An 18,998-nucleotide genomic window follows, 5' to 3' on the forward strand; every position below is an offset into this window, starting at 1 on the left:
CGTCGCATCTCCTATAAATGCTGAAGTCGAACTCTACAGACTGGGGATTCTGGAGGCTTGGTGGTCTCGCTGAGCAAAGCAACGTAATGAACCGAGTAGGTCATGAACAAAATTGAGGACACCTTGTTTTGCTCCTGAATACCACCGCTATTCTAGGATGATTAAGAAATCCATAAACCTACATGGAACGGAGAACATTCTTACCTTGTATCTAAGGAAATGTTGTATATTTTTTCTTAATCAAGTTAATGCCAATCTGACAAAGCTCCTAAAAATGTTGATTTAGAACTTGTTAAAGGTAAAGGGCTCTATTTCCCTTAATTTTATAGTCAGGGAAATAGGAGTTCCAATGGCAGAGTGGTTCTTTCAGTTGGTAGCGGAGGTAGGCCCTTTGCCTACCGTGGAGGTCTTCCTCACACCTGCTAATCTATACTGCACTTTACAATGTATATGGTTACTTTTCATACGCTGTCGATTTTTGACTGTGTGGAGCCAATAACTTGGGTGAAAATAAAATACTGCATTTTTGGAAAAATATAAATTAATTAAATTAATAGAAGAAAAAGAATGATTGAATTCCAAATCATTACATATACATTAAATAGCATAATTTTATAATTAGTTTTACCTGCATACATTTTTTTATTAATTTCACATTTTAAAAAAAATACCCTAACATTTAAATGTTCGTATTTCTTTTCACGAAGATATCACCTTTTACTTGGTGGATGAAACCCGCTATTTGTAAATATCCTGCATTCTTTGATACCGCAGATAACGAATTTCATTTAATTGGGACATGGAAGGCGCCCAGCTAGCTCAGTCAGTAGAGCATGGGACTCTTAATTGGGACATGGAACATTTCTGTAAAGATTAATTCAATATTTATAAAAAGTTATTTTAAAATTTATAGATAAATACATCCACTGATAGTGTTTGTACAAATCTTGCTACTGAATTTATTTTATAAATTTTGATTCCAAAGTCTAGTAAGTCTTAAGTTTATCAGCCTCAAAAGCTTTCAACTTTTTCTCACACATTTTAATCGAAGTCAGAAAAATTAAAATTTTGTGACTCATTTCCCAAGTTAAATAATTTGACCTCTTTGTTCAGTTCTTCTCATTCAAAAGAAAATGATATAAATGGTAGTTGGACTAGTTAGTTTCTAGACCTTTACTAAAAGGAATGTATTTCTTAATCTACCAATACTTTTTCATGTGCTAATATAACCCATTAATCAGAAAAGTATTTAATATAAATATAAATTTAAAACCAATAAATAATTTAAATCACAAGATAAAAGTGTGCACACACAGTGAATAACATTGGTGAGAGCAACCGCTTATTGCCCTGCATCTGCATTCACTGCCGCGTGCGGACTGGGACAGCTCGGAGATGTGGACCAGCTCGGGGACTCCTGGGTGTACCTTGCGGAAGACGCACAGTGCTGAGATCATCAGGGGACTAGGATCTGAGAACTAAAGTGAGGTTAGCAGCATCTAAGTTACCGCCCAGGAGATGGCAAAACACCATGTGCATGGCTGTGGGATTTGGCTGATCTAATATTAATCACCATGCTGCATCAGAAGGAGAGACAGACAGTGTTCGAAGACTTCCTACCAAATATCATGTACACTATTTTAAATGTTTCATTATATCGATAGAAAATAAAACATAATTTCAAAGATCATATGGATTTATGATGAGCTCCATATAAAAAAAAACTAAGAATCGAATTTCTAAGTGTCTTACATAAATTCTAATTAGCATATAAATGAATGTTTACCTTTTTCTAATTTTGTCTGTGTCCTAGTCTTTGGATAAACTGCAAGAAAAAAAATATGTGCATCAGTTACAACAATATATATAAACAAAGTATATATAAATTTCAATTTAACAAACTAGGATGATGTATTTATTGCCATTAAAATTATTCTTACACAAAATGTCAACAAGTAGCTTAAATTTCTTATTTTCTCTAACGATTAAATAATTTTAATTTTTATAAATATGAGGCTGTCTACATTTTAACATAATAACGTCTTAAAACCAGGGTCGAAAGTTTCTAACACACTGACAAAAGTAAGAATTGGTGGTGAACTACAACTGCTATTCTAAAGACCGGTGACTGAACATCACTGACGTGATGTGGAATATGAAAGTAATTCCAGTGTCGCGCTGTGCATATCAGAACAGATCATTTCTACAGGGAAGTGGCAGTAGGGGAAGAAGAAACCAGAATTGTCTCCTTTCCTGATTCCTTCCCACTCATTGCTTCAACCCAGTCACAAGTTTTATTATGAATTCTAAGTACGAAGAGAAATGAAACAAAAATCTGTGACATATTTTTCGGTTTAACCTCAAAGAATTAATGGAATTACTCAAGAACTAGAATGCTGCTTGTCCTTGAGCCACTATATTCAAGTATAGATTCTAAGTTCTAATTTAAATGAATAGTAATGAAATGCAAATCAGTACAATATGTGACGTTTTAATTTGCTCATGTGAACATTAGGAAGGCTGAGTGATGTTTCTTGTACAATAATTTGTTTCGCAGGGAAAAGCTTTGGTCAAGGCAGTTTATAATTAGTTGTATAGCTGGAGATAGGGGTTGGGACAATAAGTTGGTTTATATGCTCTTTCAGCCAAAAATCAACAGTTAGGGTGCACCTGGGTGGCTCAGTGGGTTAAAGCCTCTGCCTTCAGCTCAAGTCATAGTCCCAGAGTCCTGGGATCGAGTCCCGCATCGGGCTCTCTGCTCTGCGGGGAACCTGCTTCCTTCTCTCTCTCTGCCTGCCTCTCTGCCTACTTGTGATCTCTCTCTGTCAAATAAATAAAATCTTTTAAAAAAATCAACAAGTTAGGTTATTCTTTGCAGAATAAAACATCTTTGAAAGAGAAAGTAACGAGGTCTCTTTTTAAAATTTTCCTATGCTTCATTAAATAGTCTTTAAAAATATATATATACAGTATTTTAAATATTATGGAAACTTCAGGGTCTTTCTCATCGTAAATAACCAACTGTCAATGTGTTTCAGTTAGTGAATTGTCATAATAAGCTTATATTGAAATATTTTGAATATTTCAAATTTTTGAAATAGTGAATATTTCAAATTTTTGAAAATATTTTGAATATATTGAAATATATTGAAATATTGAAATATTTTAATATTTTATATTAAAATTTAATATATTATATATTATTTATATTAATTTTATTTTTATATAATTTATATGATTTATATAAATTTATATAAATATATATATTTATATATTATATTATAATATATATGATATATGTGATATAAAATATATTTGATATAAAATATAATATTTTTATATATATATTTATATAAATATATAAATATATTTATATATATAATATATATATTCTGATATATTATATATAATATATAATATATATAATATACATATATTATATATAATATATATAATAAAAATATAATTATATTATATATTATATATATAATATATATTATATATTATATATTATATATTATATATTATATTATATATATTATATATTATATTATATATTATATATTATATTATATATTATATATTATATTATATATTATATATTATATATTATATTATATATTATATATTATATATTATATTATATATTATATATTATATATTATATTATATATTATATATTATATATTATATTATATTATATATATTATTATATATAATATAATATAATATAATATATATAATATTATATATTATATATAATATATATATTATATATTTATATATATTTATATATATGTCATATATATTTATTATATTATAATTATATTATATATATATTTATCATGATATGATATATCATGATATCTATATGATAATATATCAATTAATATATACATATTTATATATAATATACTATTATTATATTATAATATATGATATAAAATATAATATTTATATTTTATATTATATTTTATAATATTTATATTATATTATAAATACATAATATTCATGTATTATATAAATAATATTTATAAATATAAATATAATATTAATAGATCACATATATTTATATATAAATAAATACAAATTTCTATCAATAATATTATATTTAATATTTTATATTAAATTTACATAAAATTAAATATTTTATATTAAAATATTTTTATATTTTAATGCACAACTGTTACACTTTTAATTTATGAGGGCAAAGAAGGAATACATACAGATAAATATTACATCAGACTAGAGTGCTAAATAATAATTTTTACTGTTTTGCCTACTGATAGTAGCCATTGTATAGGAACAGAGAAATGCTTGATTTCAGTGTTCATGCAATATTAAAAGAGATAACTTGTTTGTTTTCTGATTCCATTCCAAGTTGGATTAATTTAGCTGCCATACATGTGAACTAACTCAAATGTTTGTTTTGGCATGCTAAAATTTAAATATATTTGTGATACCAGTGATTATCTTTGAGGATTCTGAAAATAACATGGATACCCTATTTAATGGGTATTTATGCCAACCAGCTTTATTTAAATAATATCATACCAGTCTGAAGAAATAGATAAGTTTTGCAGCAAATTATCCAAATTATCTTTTCCTAGATTTATGTAGAGCATAACATATGTGAATTCACATTTTAAATATCTTATTATGATTATAATATAATTAATATCTAAGAAATTAGTTTGTAATTACATAACACATTTTAGTAATTTTACTTACCCCCTATCCTTTCTTCATCTTTTTCTCTTATATTGGGGACCAGAGGGTAAGAGCTTAAGACTAACTTTTACTGATCCATATTTGTTGAAGTCAGCCTAGAAACTATTCTAAGCAAGCAGGTGGGGAAAGGACTGTATGGTCAGAAGATTCTCATTAGGACTGAACAGGTCTTCATGGTTCCAAACAAAACGTGAAATAATAAAGTTAAAGAGAAAGGAGCAATGTTAACATGCTCATTAATTCCCTATGGGGAAAATTCCTATCTAAACCCCCCACGAAAAGCCACAAGTCACTACTAGTCCAGCCGTAAAACGGCAGGCCGTGTAAGTAGCGTGCTTCCGAGAGCCTTTATGCCTGTTTCCGGAGTTGGTGAAGTCCTGTGAAACCAAATATACTTTTAGCCACGCCGTAGAGGCTGACTGGCTAGAAAACTGAATGAGAATTTGATAATTTGATCTTTACATCTAATTCTCTAATTTCCCATGCTACATTACAGCTATTTTTCCAAAATTACAATCAAAGATAATATTGTTTAGGCTATAGGAAAAAAGCAACTAACCCGAAAGATAATCATTTTAAAAGTCATGTATTTGAAGCCATTTTACAAACTTAACTTTTCTTTTAAAAAAATATTAACCTTAATTCCATGTCTCTATTATTAGATAGGTAAATACACCAAAAATTATACATATGTGGAAAAAATTAATAAAACAACTTTATGTGCAAAAGGAGAGCTGTGCTTACATAGCAAACTAAACACAGTCATAGCTCCTATTCTCTGAGATACGTGGCTTGCTTTTATTCTCAAACATGGCAGTTTACGGGATAGAGTTCTCACCGGTCTTCCCAAAGAATACAAAACTTCAACTTTCAAGCCTTAATATAAAATATAAATCATATTTTGATTTTATGTTTCCTATACTTATCCCATCTTCCCTTTACCTAGGAAAAACACTTAAAGGGGTATATGAATTTTGGGGGCACCTGGGTGGCTCCATCAGTTAAACATCCAACTCTTGATTTTGGCTAAGGTCGTGATCTCAGGGTCCTGAGATGGAGCCCTTGTTCGGCTCCTGCTGGGCATAGAGCCTGCTTGGGATTCTCTCTCCCTCTCCCTCTGCCCTTCCTCTCCCGCTCGGTCACACATACTCTCTCTCTGTCTTAAAAAAAAAAAAAGTGATATGAATTTCTATAATGAAACACTTAATAACATTCTGTCAACAGAACGTTAACTAATTAAAAGTAATTAACATATTAAATAAAAAACAACCAAAATTTTCTCAATTGATCTTGGTTAACTGTAAAATAATTAGGTTCTCAGCATAAAGAGGGCCACTTTTGAGAGATTTCACTGGCTGCTTCCCTAATATTTATACCTTATCACAGTAACTAAGCAGTGTGCTTTACATGTGCACAAAAAATTAAACTACTATGAGCATAATGAAAAAAGTGTATAATTTAACAGATAGAGACACCAGCAGCAACATGCTCATGTCATTATTTTCTAATGTTTTCAAGTGCTGTCAAGCCTACAGTCACATTATTTGCTCGCAAGGTTTTTCCCCAGGAACAAGTGCTATAGTGAACATAGCATTGATGATTTTGGTCTACGTGATCATCACATCCTCAATGTGCACAGGAAGTAACTGAGCTTCAGAGAGTAGCAACATTCAGGATTGAAACAAAACGAGCATTTATCCCATTTATTACTTTTTATTAAACTGTTATTCTATTCAGAACATAATGTGTCCATCCTCGCTGAAAGTCACTTAACGGTGATGGTGGTGTCTCTTTCTGGATTATTCTGTTCCATTGACTTCTGTCTGTCCTACACTCACATCATTCTGCTCAGTTTTGGCAACTGTGCTACAACTCTTGAAATCAGATAAAGTCTGGGCCCCTGAGTGTCAGACTGTTAGCATCTGACCTGGGCTCAGGCCACTGTCTCGGGGTGTGAGATCGAGGCCCACACTGGCTTTGAGCTCAGCGCAGTCTGCTTGAGGTTCTTTCTCTCCTCCCTCTCTCCCCCTTTCTAAGATAAACAAAATATTTTTTAAAAAATGGAAATCAGATAAAGTCCTCCAAATTTGCTTTTATTCAGAATTATTTTAGCCATCCTAGGTCCTTTGTATTGTGTATCAATTTCAGAGTTGACTAATTAATATGGAAACAAAAATGCACTGGAATTTGATTGGCATAGGATAAAATTTCCAGATCCATTTGCGGAGAATTTACATCTCAACTAAAGTGAGTCTTTCGATCTATCGTTTTATATCTGCTTTCACTGAAGTCTTCTTTATTTCCAATGGAGCTTTAACAATATTTTATAGATTTCATTGTAAATGCTATGCATTTTTTAATTTAAATCCATCATTAAGAATTTTATGTTCCTGGGCTCCTGGGTAACTCAGTGCATTAAGCCTCTGCCTTTGGTTCAGGTCATGATCCCAGGGTCCTGGGATCGAGCCCTGCATTGGGCTCTCTGCTCAGCGAGGACCCTGCTTCCCCCTCTCTCTCTGCCTGCTTGTGATCTCTGTCAAATAAATAAGTGAAATATTTAAAAAGATTTTTTATATTCCATTATTTTAAATTGAATTGTTTTTTTTTTAATTTTGTCTAATTTTCTATTTGTTCACTGCCAGTATGTGTGTGTGTGTGTGTAAATATTTATACTGTCCTTTTATCCAATGAGATTTTGAAAATCATCTGCCAGTTCCTAAAATTTGTCATATATATAATCGGGTTTTCTCTCAGTCATGTGGGTGCTCTGGGGTGTTCCATTTACAAATCCCTGTAATTATTTTCTCAAACTTAGGGAATTTTGCCAAATGCATGCAGTTTTGTTGTTCAGTGACAAACTCAAAGGGACTCTTGTTCTGACTTTTTAGCTTTTTCTCTCCATATGTCCATTCTCTCCCACTTATTATGCCCCCAAACCCAGTGACCTCAGTCTCCTAATGTCCCATCTCCTTCTCTACCAGGGAGACCACCGTCCTGGGCATGGGTTCCCCTCCCGTGGCTGTGGTTCAGAAGTGCCTTCATGCAGAAATCTGGGGGGCCTGACTCTCCTCACATGGTCCCCTTCTCTCAGGGGTCACGTCCCGCACTCCCTTTTGCTCCACGCCTGCCAACAGTTGCTTCGTGTATTTTGTCCAATTTGTCTAGTCACTCAGTTTCAGCTACTCCATTTAGCTGAGGATAGGATTTTCTCTTTCGGTGGTTTTCTTTTTTTTTTTTTTTTAAAGATTTTATTTATTTATTTGACAGAGAGAGATCACAAGTAGATAGAGAGGCAGGCAGAGAGAGAGAGAGGGAAGCAGGCTCCCTGCTGAGCAGAGAGCCCGATGCGGGACTCGATCCCAGGATTTGGGTGGTTTTCTTTTTTTTTTTTTTTTTTTAAAGATTATTTATTTATTTGATAGAGAGAGATCACAAGTAGATAGAGAGGCAGGCAGAGAGAGAGAGAGGGAATCAGGCTCCCTGCCGAGCAGAGAGCCCAATGCGGGACTCGATCCCAGGACCCCGAGATCATGACCTGAGCCGAAGGCAGCGGCTTAACCCACTGAGCCACCCAGGCGCCCCTTGGGTGGTTTTCTAAAGCCTGGCAGTCCCTTCTCCATCTGCTAGTTACATCCTCACAGTAGTTTACTACACAAAACACTCCTGCTTTCAAGCAGTGAGCGGCTTCGGAAGATGTAATAAGGAGAAGGAAGCCGGAGCCTCGTCTCTGTATGGTAGGTAGGAATGACGTTGTAGAAGATGCTATAGGTAAGGGGGTCACTGAAAGGCCAAATGATTATATTTGATCAATTTCTAAAGAAAAGTGTAACTTTTATACGATGGTGAAATAAAAGAAACAGGTATGCATTACGGGAAAGAGGCCAGCTGATGAAAACATTCAGGCTGCTAAAGAGAAAGACGAGTATCAGGAAGAATGAGGCGAACGGGTCTCTAGCCGAGGTGCTGAACCTGAGCGCTGGTCAACTCAGCACGGAAGACGCTTGGCCCAGCACGGACAAGAACAAGGCCCAATGAATGGAAAATGACCAGGCGATCACCAAAACCAGAGGCCCCACAGAAGAGCCCCAAATGCTTGATCTGTGTTAGTAACATTTCTGCTCTTGTACGGAGGAGAAGCAAGGAAATAAGTGCTCAAGGGCAAAGAAATACATTCACATCAACCTTCTCTATGGGCTCTAGAACCTCACGGAGTCACACACGGGAGACATTCTCTTTTTCACCACAGTGAGATTTTCCCACACGCCAGGAACATCATGAAGCCAAGGCTATTTTGTAAAAGCTGCTTGGGAAAGCATTAGCCAAGTGAGAATGCAGAACTGTCTGTTTTGCAAAAAGCAAGACACCTCGTGTTACTAAAGATGCCCTCTCCATAGTGCTACCATTTAATTCAACTAGCTCTGATAACGTGCTCTGGGAAATTTGGGTGAGACACTGGGGAGATAAAGACAATTCAGATTCTTCTATCCTGTAAGTAGCTCACAATTCAGAAGAATTAAACAGACATAAAAGCATTCCAAATTTTGACCAGCCGTTATCTGGAATTTATCTCAGTGAGATGAGATAAAACCATATTATAGCTTGTAAAATTCAGGGGGAACTGTTTTAGTAGGATTAAAGCAAAATAAAAGTGTTCCATAAAGCTTACCAGCAATATAATATGATATACTTTGAAAAAAGTGTAATATATATGATATATTTTGAAAAATAATATGATATACTTTGAAGAATAAAAATATGAAAAGTTGGGCTTCATGAAGTCTACATGGGTCAGTAAGGTTCATATTTTCTTTTCCACACTCTTCCATTCTCTTTAGGTAGAGAATGACTTAATTTTCATATATATATATATGAATGAAATATATATATATATTTATGAAAATATATATATATTTCATATAAATAACTAAATAATATGTATAAGTATATATTTATGAAATATATATATATTTCTGCTCTCTAATGTAGTTTAGAATTTTCTAGTGAGTAACTACTGGACAGCTCGGAGCAGCTTGACAGGAGGTAACTATCAGGTCACTGTGCTGATGAAGGGAAGACTAAGTCAATGTGACTAACAATTTCCTTCCTGACAACTCACAGCTGCCCAGGAGGCAGAATTATACCCAATTCACTGCAGATATAAAATCAGTGAACTTAAAGGTTTTTCTTCTTTCTTTGTTATGGAGAAAAATATAGGATAACAAATGGGGCTTAATATAATTTGTAATAATGGATATGGAAAATGAAAAGCAGTAGTTGAACATGAATGCCAAACATGTGAAAAAAAATTCATTGGAATGTTCAAATAGTTCTAATTTCTTTCCTAAAATTATCAAATCTATAATTAGATCTGATAACCCTAAACTTTTTTTAAAAGTTAAAGGAGCTTCGAGGCTCCTGGGTGGTAAGTGTCTCCAGAAACCTACCGTCTGTACATTTTTCTTGGCAAGCTTCCAGAGTTGCAAATCGATTCTGATTTCCTTCACATCCCCCATACATAAATTCTTCACACTGCTGAGTGTGGATGTTGAAAAAAAATTGCGTAATCATGGCTCTGCATGGGCCGTTATCCGGTTTCAAAGCACAAAATGAATGTAAAAGTTTCAGTGGCGGCAACTCGACATCTACAAGGTAAAAATAAAAGATACAGAACCTTTCATCCACACAGTGATAATTATTTTATTTCCTTTTCCATCTGTCCTGATTTTTCTTAAAAAGCACAGCAGAAATAACACAGGCTGAAGAAACCAGAACAAGTTATTTAAAATTATCAAAAAAAGTAAATAACATTTATAAACATACCAAATGAAAAATACTTTATCAGCAATTAAACTTTAAGAGTAGAATAATTTTCGGGGCACCTGGGTGGCTCAGCGGGTTAAAGCCTCTGCCTTCAGCTTGGGTCATGATCTCAGGGTCCTGGGATCGAGCCCCACATCGGGCTGTCTGCTCAGCGGGGAGCCTGCTTCCCCCTCTCTCTCTGCCTGCCTCTCTGCCTACTTGTGATCTCTGTCTGTCAAATAAATAAATACAATCTTTAAAAAAAAAGAGTAGAATAATTTTCTAGACTAGTGTTAGAGATTTGGTTTAAACGTATACAGTCAACCAGCATGGAAATGCGTAGTCGTCGTAAGGTCAACACTGTGTTGACATTGCAAGTAAGCAGAGACATCTTTTTAAGTTCAGCAGTTTTTAGGGGTAGACATTAATGGGCAGCTCTTTGATTTGCTCTCCCTAATCCACAATTGTGTCATTTTTTACATACAAACAACTTTTTAAAAGCAGCAGCATACACATGTTCATGTATATATACGCATACATATATAGCATTATCACACTGTATTAAGCCGTTCCCAAATTATGAAAACGCTGGTGTTTAGTATTAGAAATACATATATGCCATGGTCCATTCTTTTACTTACCATGGCTGGTTTTTAACAATGTTGAAAAAACTTAATGCTGTCTATATTTTAAAATAGAATGAGGCAATGTTTTTTGATCTTGAGTTAGAATTTTTTTCCCTCAATATCCAACCACTAATTTTAGTCACAGAGGAATTTCATATCTTGGGGAAGGACTTGTGTATACAAAAACTCAATTTAAAATTTTAAGTTTTATAGAGTCTAATATTATTAATATAGGACTAATTTTAAATAAGTTGCATTGCTTATAGAATCTATCAGTAAGACAGATACTGAAAATTGTGGTTGGTACTATCAGAATAATAAAAACCAGATAATATTATTTATACTTCTTGAGTATTGTCTATAATATATTTTCTAAGACTTTCAGTATTCACGGCGATCTCTTCTGAGGGACAGTGAAGCCTTAAAATGACCTAAGCCAATTTGCCCTTTAGAGGGCAGCAGTATGCTGCTAAAATAAAACTGATGAAATCTGGGTATCTTCCAAAAGGAGTTTAAGGCACTATAAATTGACTTCGAAAAAATATGAATGGATGTCATCATTTAAAAATATATGGGGGCGCCTGGGTGGCTCAGTGGGTTAAAGCCTCTGCCTTCGGCTCAGGTCATGATCCCAACGTCCTGGGATCGAGCCCCGCATCGGGCTTTCTGCTTGGCAGGGAGCCTGCTTCCGTTCCTCTTTCTCTGCCTGCCTCTCTGCCTACTTCTGATCTCTGTCTGTCAAGTAAATAAATAAAAAATCTTAAAAAAAAAAAAAGATTTTAAAAAAAATAAATAAAAATATATGAAACATTTTAAAAGAATTAAATAAAAGAACAAGTTTGTGAATATATAACTGCCTAGAAGGAAATCAATTTTGAATGTCCTATAGTTTTAAAACTTCTGTGAATTTTTTGAAAGAGAAGTTATAGATATCATAAAAGTTGGATTAGATAATTTTATTAAATCTCGTCTACCCTCCAGCTTTTGTTACCTTAATGATCGAGTTAATGTCAAGTGTGAGCCACATTTTGGTAGTGTTAGAACTCTTTTTGATAAAATAATTGGAATTTTTTGTTAATTTCCATATGGGTCATAAAATGATAAGTAAGCCCTGAAATCTTAGAAGGGTTAAAAATGTAGCTCTCTATACGTAAGTTATTATTATTCATTTCACAGTAATCATTTATGAACATGTGAATTTTATCTCAACCTCTCATCCAGCTTTTAAACTTAAAAAAAAAAATCAAAGTTTAATTTATAAAATGTCAAATCGTCATTTTGATTTCTTGGATAACTGAATTGACAATTTTTTCAATTGAAATAAATTGAGCTGAGAGAAGTGATACAACAGTAAGTCTTCAGGCCCCAAATTTGACAAGGTAGAATAACATAAAACAGAGATTTATTATGACACACAGATCGCCATCTACGAAGGACACGGATATTTTCAGCACCAAACACAGTTTTCATGAATTGGCTAATTAGCAAGTTAGCTAATTATTACTCGTCAAACCTTTAACGAATGTTGAATTTTATGCACCTGCACACTTGGGCGTTTTCAGCTTCCTATGTGGTTATGTGCAAACAAAAAAATGTAATTTGAGTCTTATCTCTATGATATTTTAAAATAATTTTATACCAATTACACAGCGTCCCTAGCGCCAATCAATCTCTATAACATACATGTAAATAGCTTACCAAAATGAGTCAATAACCATTTATTGACATATACAATTTTTGCCTCATTTCCTTTCAATTATGTACCTCATATTTTATGCTGATAAACTTATTTGAATATGATTGGCTTTAAAATATCTCTCAAGGCATATCAAAAGTTTCTGGCACCTAATAATATGGGTACTCCAGAATTATAATTTTCCTTAAATGTTCTTGGATGTCCCTGAAATTCTTATTTTTTAAAATTATATACACAACTACTTTTCTCTATAGAAATTCATCATATATATATTATAGCATTTATATAGACATTATATATAAAAGAGCATTTTAGAGAATTTGTAAAAATATTTTCCATAGATAAATATGTGAATAAATAAAAATGTGATTAATGGAAAAATATGTGCTTTCCATTCATCACTGAAGTTACAGTTGTCAGTTTGAAACAAAAAATAACTAAAAGCCTTTTCAGAGCAGTAGTACACTTGCGAATAATTGTAAGTCCTGCTTCCATTCTCTTTCTTGAAGATTTAGAGTCCGGCCGCTGCCGCTGTGACTTGTTAAGAGCGCGAGAAGCCAGAAGACTTTGCATCTAAGACCCTACAGTGGGTGTTACTGCGGGCAGACCCACGGCAGGCACCAGTGCATGGGCACGATGTGTTCTACACTCCACACACATTTTCATGCCCCCGATAAAAATCTGACTCGTCGCCCGTTCTATAAATATCTGATCTTAGAATCAGATTGCAGAATCTCAGAAGTCACATATTTAGTTTTGAGACATGAACTAGGAATAATAATAATCTGGTATTCTCAATGATATGGCTGCACACGATTACTTCAGAAATCCGTATAGCGCTCCTTAGACAATATGATGGTCCCCGAGTCCCACATCAACGTGACTTCGGATGTTTACAGACACAGTACCTCAGTCAGGTGTCCACAGTGTAACTCTCGACCTGTAGAACTCGGGCGGGGCTTTATCTAATACCTGAGTTGCTGTAGATATTCAGGAGAACTAGTTTTTATCAATAGTAACTTATATAAGATTCTTTCTCATTGATAATTCCTCTGGTTCTGACTTTTGATCTACCTGCTGGTACTTTTCATCAGGCCAAACTCGTATTGTCCATTTTCTCTATTAAGTCTGTCCCACCAAGTTCTACTCGCTATTGAGGATTGTGCCACCAGGGAGGTTGTCTGCCACAGAAGTCAAAGCTGGTGTCCCTTTCTGTCCTTGTCGTAGTTACACTAGCTACTGTTCACGCAGTAAAGGGCCCCAGACATTTGGTGATTATATTATTTAGAAATCACACCAATCTTCGAAAGGTATTCTCTCCAATTACAAATTACAAAACGGCACCGTGGAAAGTGACCGCTCAGTTCGCACCATGAGCACCAGCTGTGGAACTGACCCACACCTAGTTTCGGGCCAGGCAGCTCCCACGCTCAGTCGAGTGATATTGCTAGAGATCTGCATGCCCGAGATTCCTCAACGGGCATTGTAGGTCTAGCACATAAGATTTAGTTCTAGAATTTACACTCAATACACTTTTTCTCAAACTGACCCTATTAAAACTGAAAATGTTTCAGCTGTGAAAGTTAGGTAATTTTATAGCTACTTCCCAAGTGAAACACTAAGAACTACAGTTCATTAATTTATTATCTAATTATTCATCTTTACCCTTCGCACTTTAATGCATTTCTTAGGTGAATCACACACCAGGAGACTCTTCCAAGCAGTCAGCCTCTGACCCACCCTTGGCAGAGCACCCTGACGTGCGGGAGTGATGAGGTGTGGTGCTGCGCCGCTCCACCCAAAGGAATGGGAGTCAGTCTTGGTTTTCATTTCTTACCTTGGATAAATCTCCCTGAAAGTTAACAATCCTGTGTTGATCATGGGTCAGGTGCTGTGCAGTCATGGTGGATAAGATAGTACACTGGGGGGCAGGGGCGTCCCCCGTCAAGTAGCCTGTGGACACTGAAGACTTACAAACATTCAAGAAGTTCAAGGTGCTCGGAGAGCTCAAGCAAAGTGCTACTGACAAGGATCTGCCTAACCCCATGTAACCAGAAGACATGTGTGGGGCTGTGTGATCGGAATTTAATCTGATGCAGCACGGGAACAGAATTGGTTTTTAGTGTATCATTTTTATAATTGACTTTTTGCATTTTATGTCTCACTGTCCCCTCCCCCTGACCCGGAACGTTGGATAGCAGGCTCATGATAATATTTGGGGACATGTCATGTCATTCTCCTGGAACTTGTGTGGAAACCAAGAGCTTTAAGGTAACTTACTATTGAAGAGTCTACATGCTGTTTGATCCTTTCACGAAGATTTGGTTTGTCTGGCAGCGAAGAACAGAGCCATATGCTCTCTCACTTCTCCGTGCCAGAAAACATGCCATGTGCTTTTGTGCAGTTTATGGAACAACCATAGGAACAATTTTTTGCATCACGTACATATCAGCTAAGACACTGGGAGTCAGAGCATTTACGTAACTCATCGAATTCTGCAAAGCTACCCTGTAGCAAACCCCACATGGGAACTCGGGCCTGCCTGATCGTGAATCGTATGAAAGACACCTGTCTTCCTCCCAGTGCTCCCTGCAAAGCTTCTCTCGCTCTAAGGGAATTTTAAAAAAAAGAGCTTATCACTAATTTTTTATTATCAAAAAGTTTATTGTATTTCAACTTCCCTGTTGGTTGGACTGATTAAGAAAAAGCCTACTATTGCCTTGTGAGAGAAGTGATAAAATCTTGCATGTTTTTCTCTAAAACGATAGTGCCCTCTTCCAGGAAGTGGCACACCGCTGAAAAAAGACGGCATGACCTTGGCACCGTGTGATAAATGGTGTCTTCAAAATCGCATTGATTCTGATGTGGGATCATGCTATTTCAAGATTAAAAGCAAAACAAAAGCAAAGAAACCCCAAAACTGGTTCAGACTGTGCAGCCGGTTTCATGATCTTCACATCTAGCTTTCAGATTAAAAAAAAAAAAAAAAAGTTTTCTTAGCCAGAAAGTTTTGGGTTGTTCTGAATTTATCGAGAGATTTTAAACTCCAGCTGAATTATGGATGGGCTAATTCCAGTTTCTTGGCAGACTGTACCAGCCCTAACAATGTCAGGAAGCTTCAGGTTACCTGGCTTGCGTCTTCTCAACCTAACTGAGGGACGTCAGATTAGGTGAGTACTGGGGATCCTTTCTCCTCCCATTTTCAAGACCGGTTTTCTGCTTTTTTCCCTTTTGGGACTTTATTCTCTACGTTCCTTCTCTTCTCAGCTTCCAGAATATTAGAAACCTTCTCTTTTGATAAGCGAGACAAATGAAGAATTAGAGCCCAGATTCTCATTTTATAAGACACATTATAGTGTCTACGTTGTTAAATAGTGTCTCATCTTTAGGAAGTTTTTATAACAGTATTTTATTTCCAGTGACAATTTAAGTCTCCCCTGTGAAAGTGTGAGGTTCTTGAGAACTTGGTCTGAGTCATCGCTGCTTCCCCAGTACCTACCGATTTCAAGCACATGAGATGTATTTATTCCATCTTTATCAAAGGGAAGTACATTGAACAAAATCCCCCTCGAGAGTGGCTGGATATATGAAATAAGAATGTGTGTGGAAGTCTTCGGTACGTCGTCAACATGCCACCAACAGAAGCTGTCACTTTTGTTTGTGTTGTCTCACTACACCAATGACTTGAAATCTCTACCAATAGTTTACTAATTTGCCACAAAATGCTAAGAAAGAAATATATAATAATAATCACTATACAGTTTTCTTCTTTTCTGTTGCGGGTTGTTAATAGTTTAGTTTAAACACAGAGCTTTATGAGATGGAACTAAATGCATTATGTCAGATCTCCTAATGTCCTGTTTGACTAGATTCTCACACGGGACTCATCTCAGAAGTTGTTATCTTGAGAATAAGGCAAAAAGAGAATGTCTGTCGTTTCCTTCCCTTTCTCATGCTTTTCCCGCTACAGGGTGGCACCAAGGTTCACAGCTGTTTCTACAGTACTTTGCTCCTTGCAACTGTCCAGAGATACTTCTGAAAAAAAGGAAGTCTTCCTTGCTAGTGTGACTTTTTTTGGTCTAAGTTTTTTTTTTTTTTTTGACAGATTACATGTAAGACAGTTCCCAAGAAGGATGCCACATCCATAAAAGCTAGTTTTCCCACACAATGGAGAAAAACATATGACATTTTGGGATCAAAACTGAGAGCTTTAACTAGCCGAAAGATATGAATGCTTCCAATATCTTACCTGTAATATCTGCATAATCTTCAGTTTCGAGGACAGCACTGAGCGGGGCAGAGGCACAGTCAAGCAGTAGATACACAGACACCCAAAAAATCTGTTCCTTCTTCATTGTAAAAATCATCTCTGAAATACAGAACCCAGATATATTTAATGAAGAGTTAATGTCCAATTACCTGTAGACGAGCAGGAATCTGATGCATACCTCCCAACGTAAGTTTCTATGACACTTCACGTGTACTCCACAGATTCCATGAGTCATGTTTAAAGCGTGTGTAGATAGCATTCGGCATTGGAGGTGCACAAATGTGCAGTGCGTGTGTCTAACAATATTCAGATAAGCAGCTCACAGTTCAACCTCGAAAATGCAAATGAAAACAACCACTGATCAACATGCCTACGTGTTACTAAGACCCATTTTCGTGTACGGTTCTATTTGCCACATCTCTCTCGCATCTATTCTGTCAGTCAGAATTAACGATATTTTAAGACTTCTGGCATTTTTCTATTATTTCATTAATGCAACTTTCAATTCCCGACTTCTTTTTCCATGGCTTCAGATCTTTTCTTCAAAAAGAAAGACATTTTCCAAAGTTTTGTCTTTGTTTCCTTTAAAATATATTTGTTTATATAACCAATTTTCAACCCAGATTTTCTATGAGACAGCAGACGGAACTGCGGAAAAAAGAAACCTGTGGGGTCCCAGCAAGTCCTTCACCCCAGTCTCTCACCCTCGACTTAGGGAGTTGTCTGATTCCAAAGAGCCTCACAGACAAGTGACTGGAGTGACAAACCGACACATTTACACTCTGAAAGAAACAGATTTCAGCAGGAGAGTGAGACTTCCTCTTTCCAAATGATTTAGAGACTCACAATGAAAAATAATGGGAAACCACACTGAAATTTGTTTAGGGTCTTTCTACTCTGGCTCAGAGGCAGAAGGGAGTGTGCTGAGAAAAAGTAGGAACACGTCCAGCCACTGATGTTATCAGAGTCAGGAGGGAGAGAGAAATCTTATCAGTAAACCTCACAAGGGCAAGAACAGACACTCCATCTGGAATAATCTAGGGAATTCTCTGTTTACTCCTAGAGTGAATCATAGCGGCAATATACACCATTACGGTGTATGCAGCTTTATAATAAATAGTAAAGTAATGCCGTTTTGGTTTAAGTTTCATTAAAATCACTAGTGAAATGTACAACCTATTTTTCACAGCACTTTGTGTTAACATGAATTTGATTTTCTGTCAGTAGTCATGTTATAGACCTTCTATGTCATACCCTAAACTATTTGAGTCCACAGATATGTGTGTGTATAGATATGTAGGTGTATATACATACACACAAATAATTTTGAAGAGTCAATCAGCTAAAGTTCTAGTCTTTATCTTATGTTTGAAAACGTAGTTTTCAGAAGGCCTGGGTGACTCAGTGGGTTAAGCCTCTGCCTTTGGCTCAAGCCCTGATCCCAGGGTCCTGGGATCGAGTCCCGAGTCAGGCTCCCTGCTCAGCAGGGAGTCTGCTTCTTCCTCTCCTTCTGCCCCTCTCTCTGCTCATGTGCTCTTTTTCAAATAAACAAATGAAACCTTAAAAAAAAAGAAAATGTATTTTTCAAGGACTTTTCTGTCTCCATTAGTTTCTTTCAGATATACAACCCTGTTGTATTTTGAGTGCAAAGTATAGCCTAATTTTCTATCCCATCACTTAGGGAACAGGCTAAAGTTGGGTGCCTGCGACCTTGATGAGAAATTGGGGTCTCAACCCACCAAGTTACTTTCTTTAAAACTAGTGGCCTACAGTGTCGTTTAATTTCAGTTGTTCCAGACTTTCCTTGGTTGCAAGGATCAGAATCAGATCAAACAGTTCAGACAGTTTGGGTCCAAAGGCCATCAGCTCATTCAAT

At 35.5% G+C, this 18,998-nt stretch overlaps 1 protein-coding gene across 6 annotated transcripts in view; it reads right to left on the minus strand.

The window, feature by feature from the left end:
* TFPI (tissue factor pathway inhibitor) overlaps window positions 1–18,998 on the minus strand; it is a 64,654-nt gene that overhangs the window by 22,150 nt on the left and 23,506 nt on the right. For all 6 annotated transcript variants that reach the window (XR_006820283.1, XM_046019084.1, XM_046019083.1 and 3 more), the window contains 3 exons: window positions 17,102–17,221; window positions 10,176–10,373; window positions 1,787–1,825 (listed from right to left, as the gene is read on the minus strand). Coding sequence is in view for 5 of the 6 variants with exons in the window: in XM_046019084.1 (XP_045875040.1) it covers window positions 1,787–1,825; window positions 10,176–10,373; window positions 17,102–17,219 (355 nt within the window). In the remaining variant the exon portion in view is untranslated. The remainder of the gene's footprint in view (window positions 1–1,786; window positions 1,826–10,175; window positions 10,374–17,101; window positions 17,222–18,998) is intronic.

The sequence above is a fragment of the Meles meles genome, chromosome 9, assembly GCF_922984935.1.
Source record: "Meles meles chromosome 9, mMelMel3.1 paternal haplotype, whole genome shotgun sequence".
NCBI lineage: Eukaryota > Metazoa > Chordata > Mammalia > Carnivora > Mustelidae > Meles > Meles meles.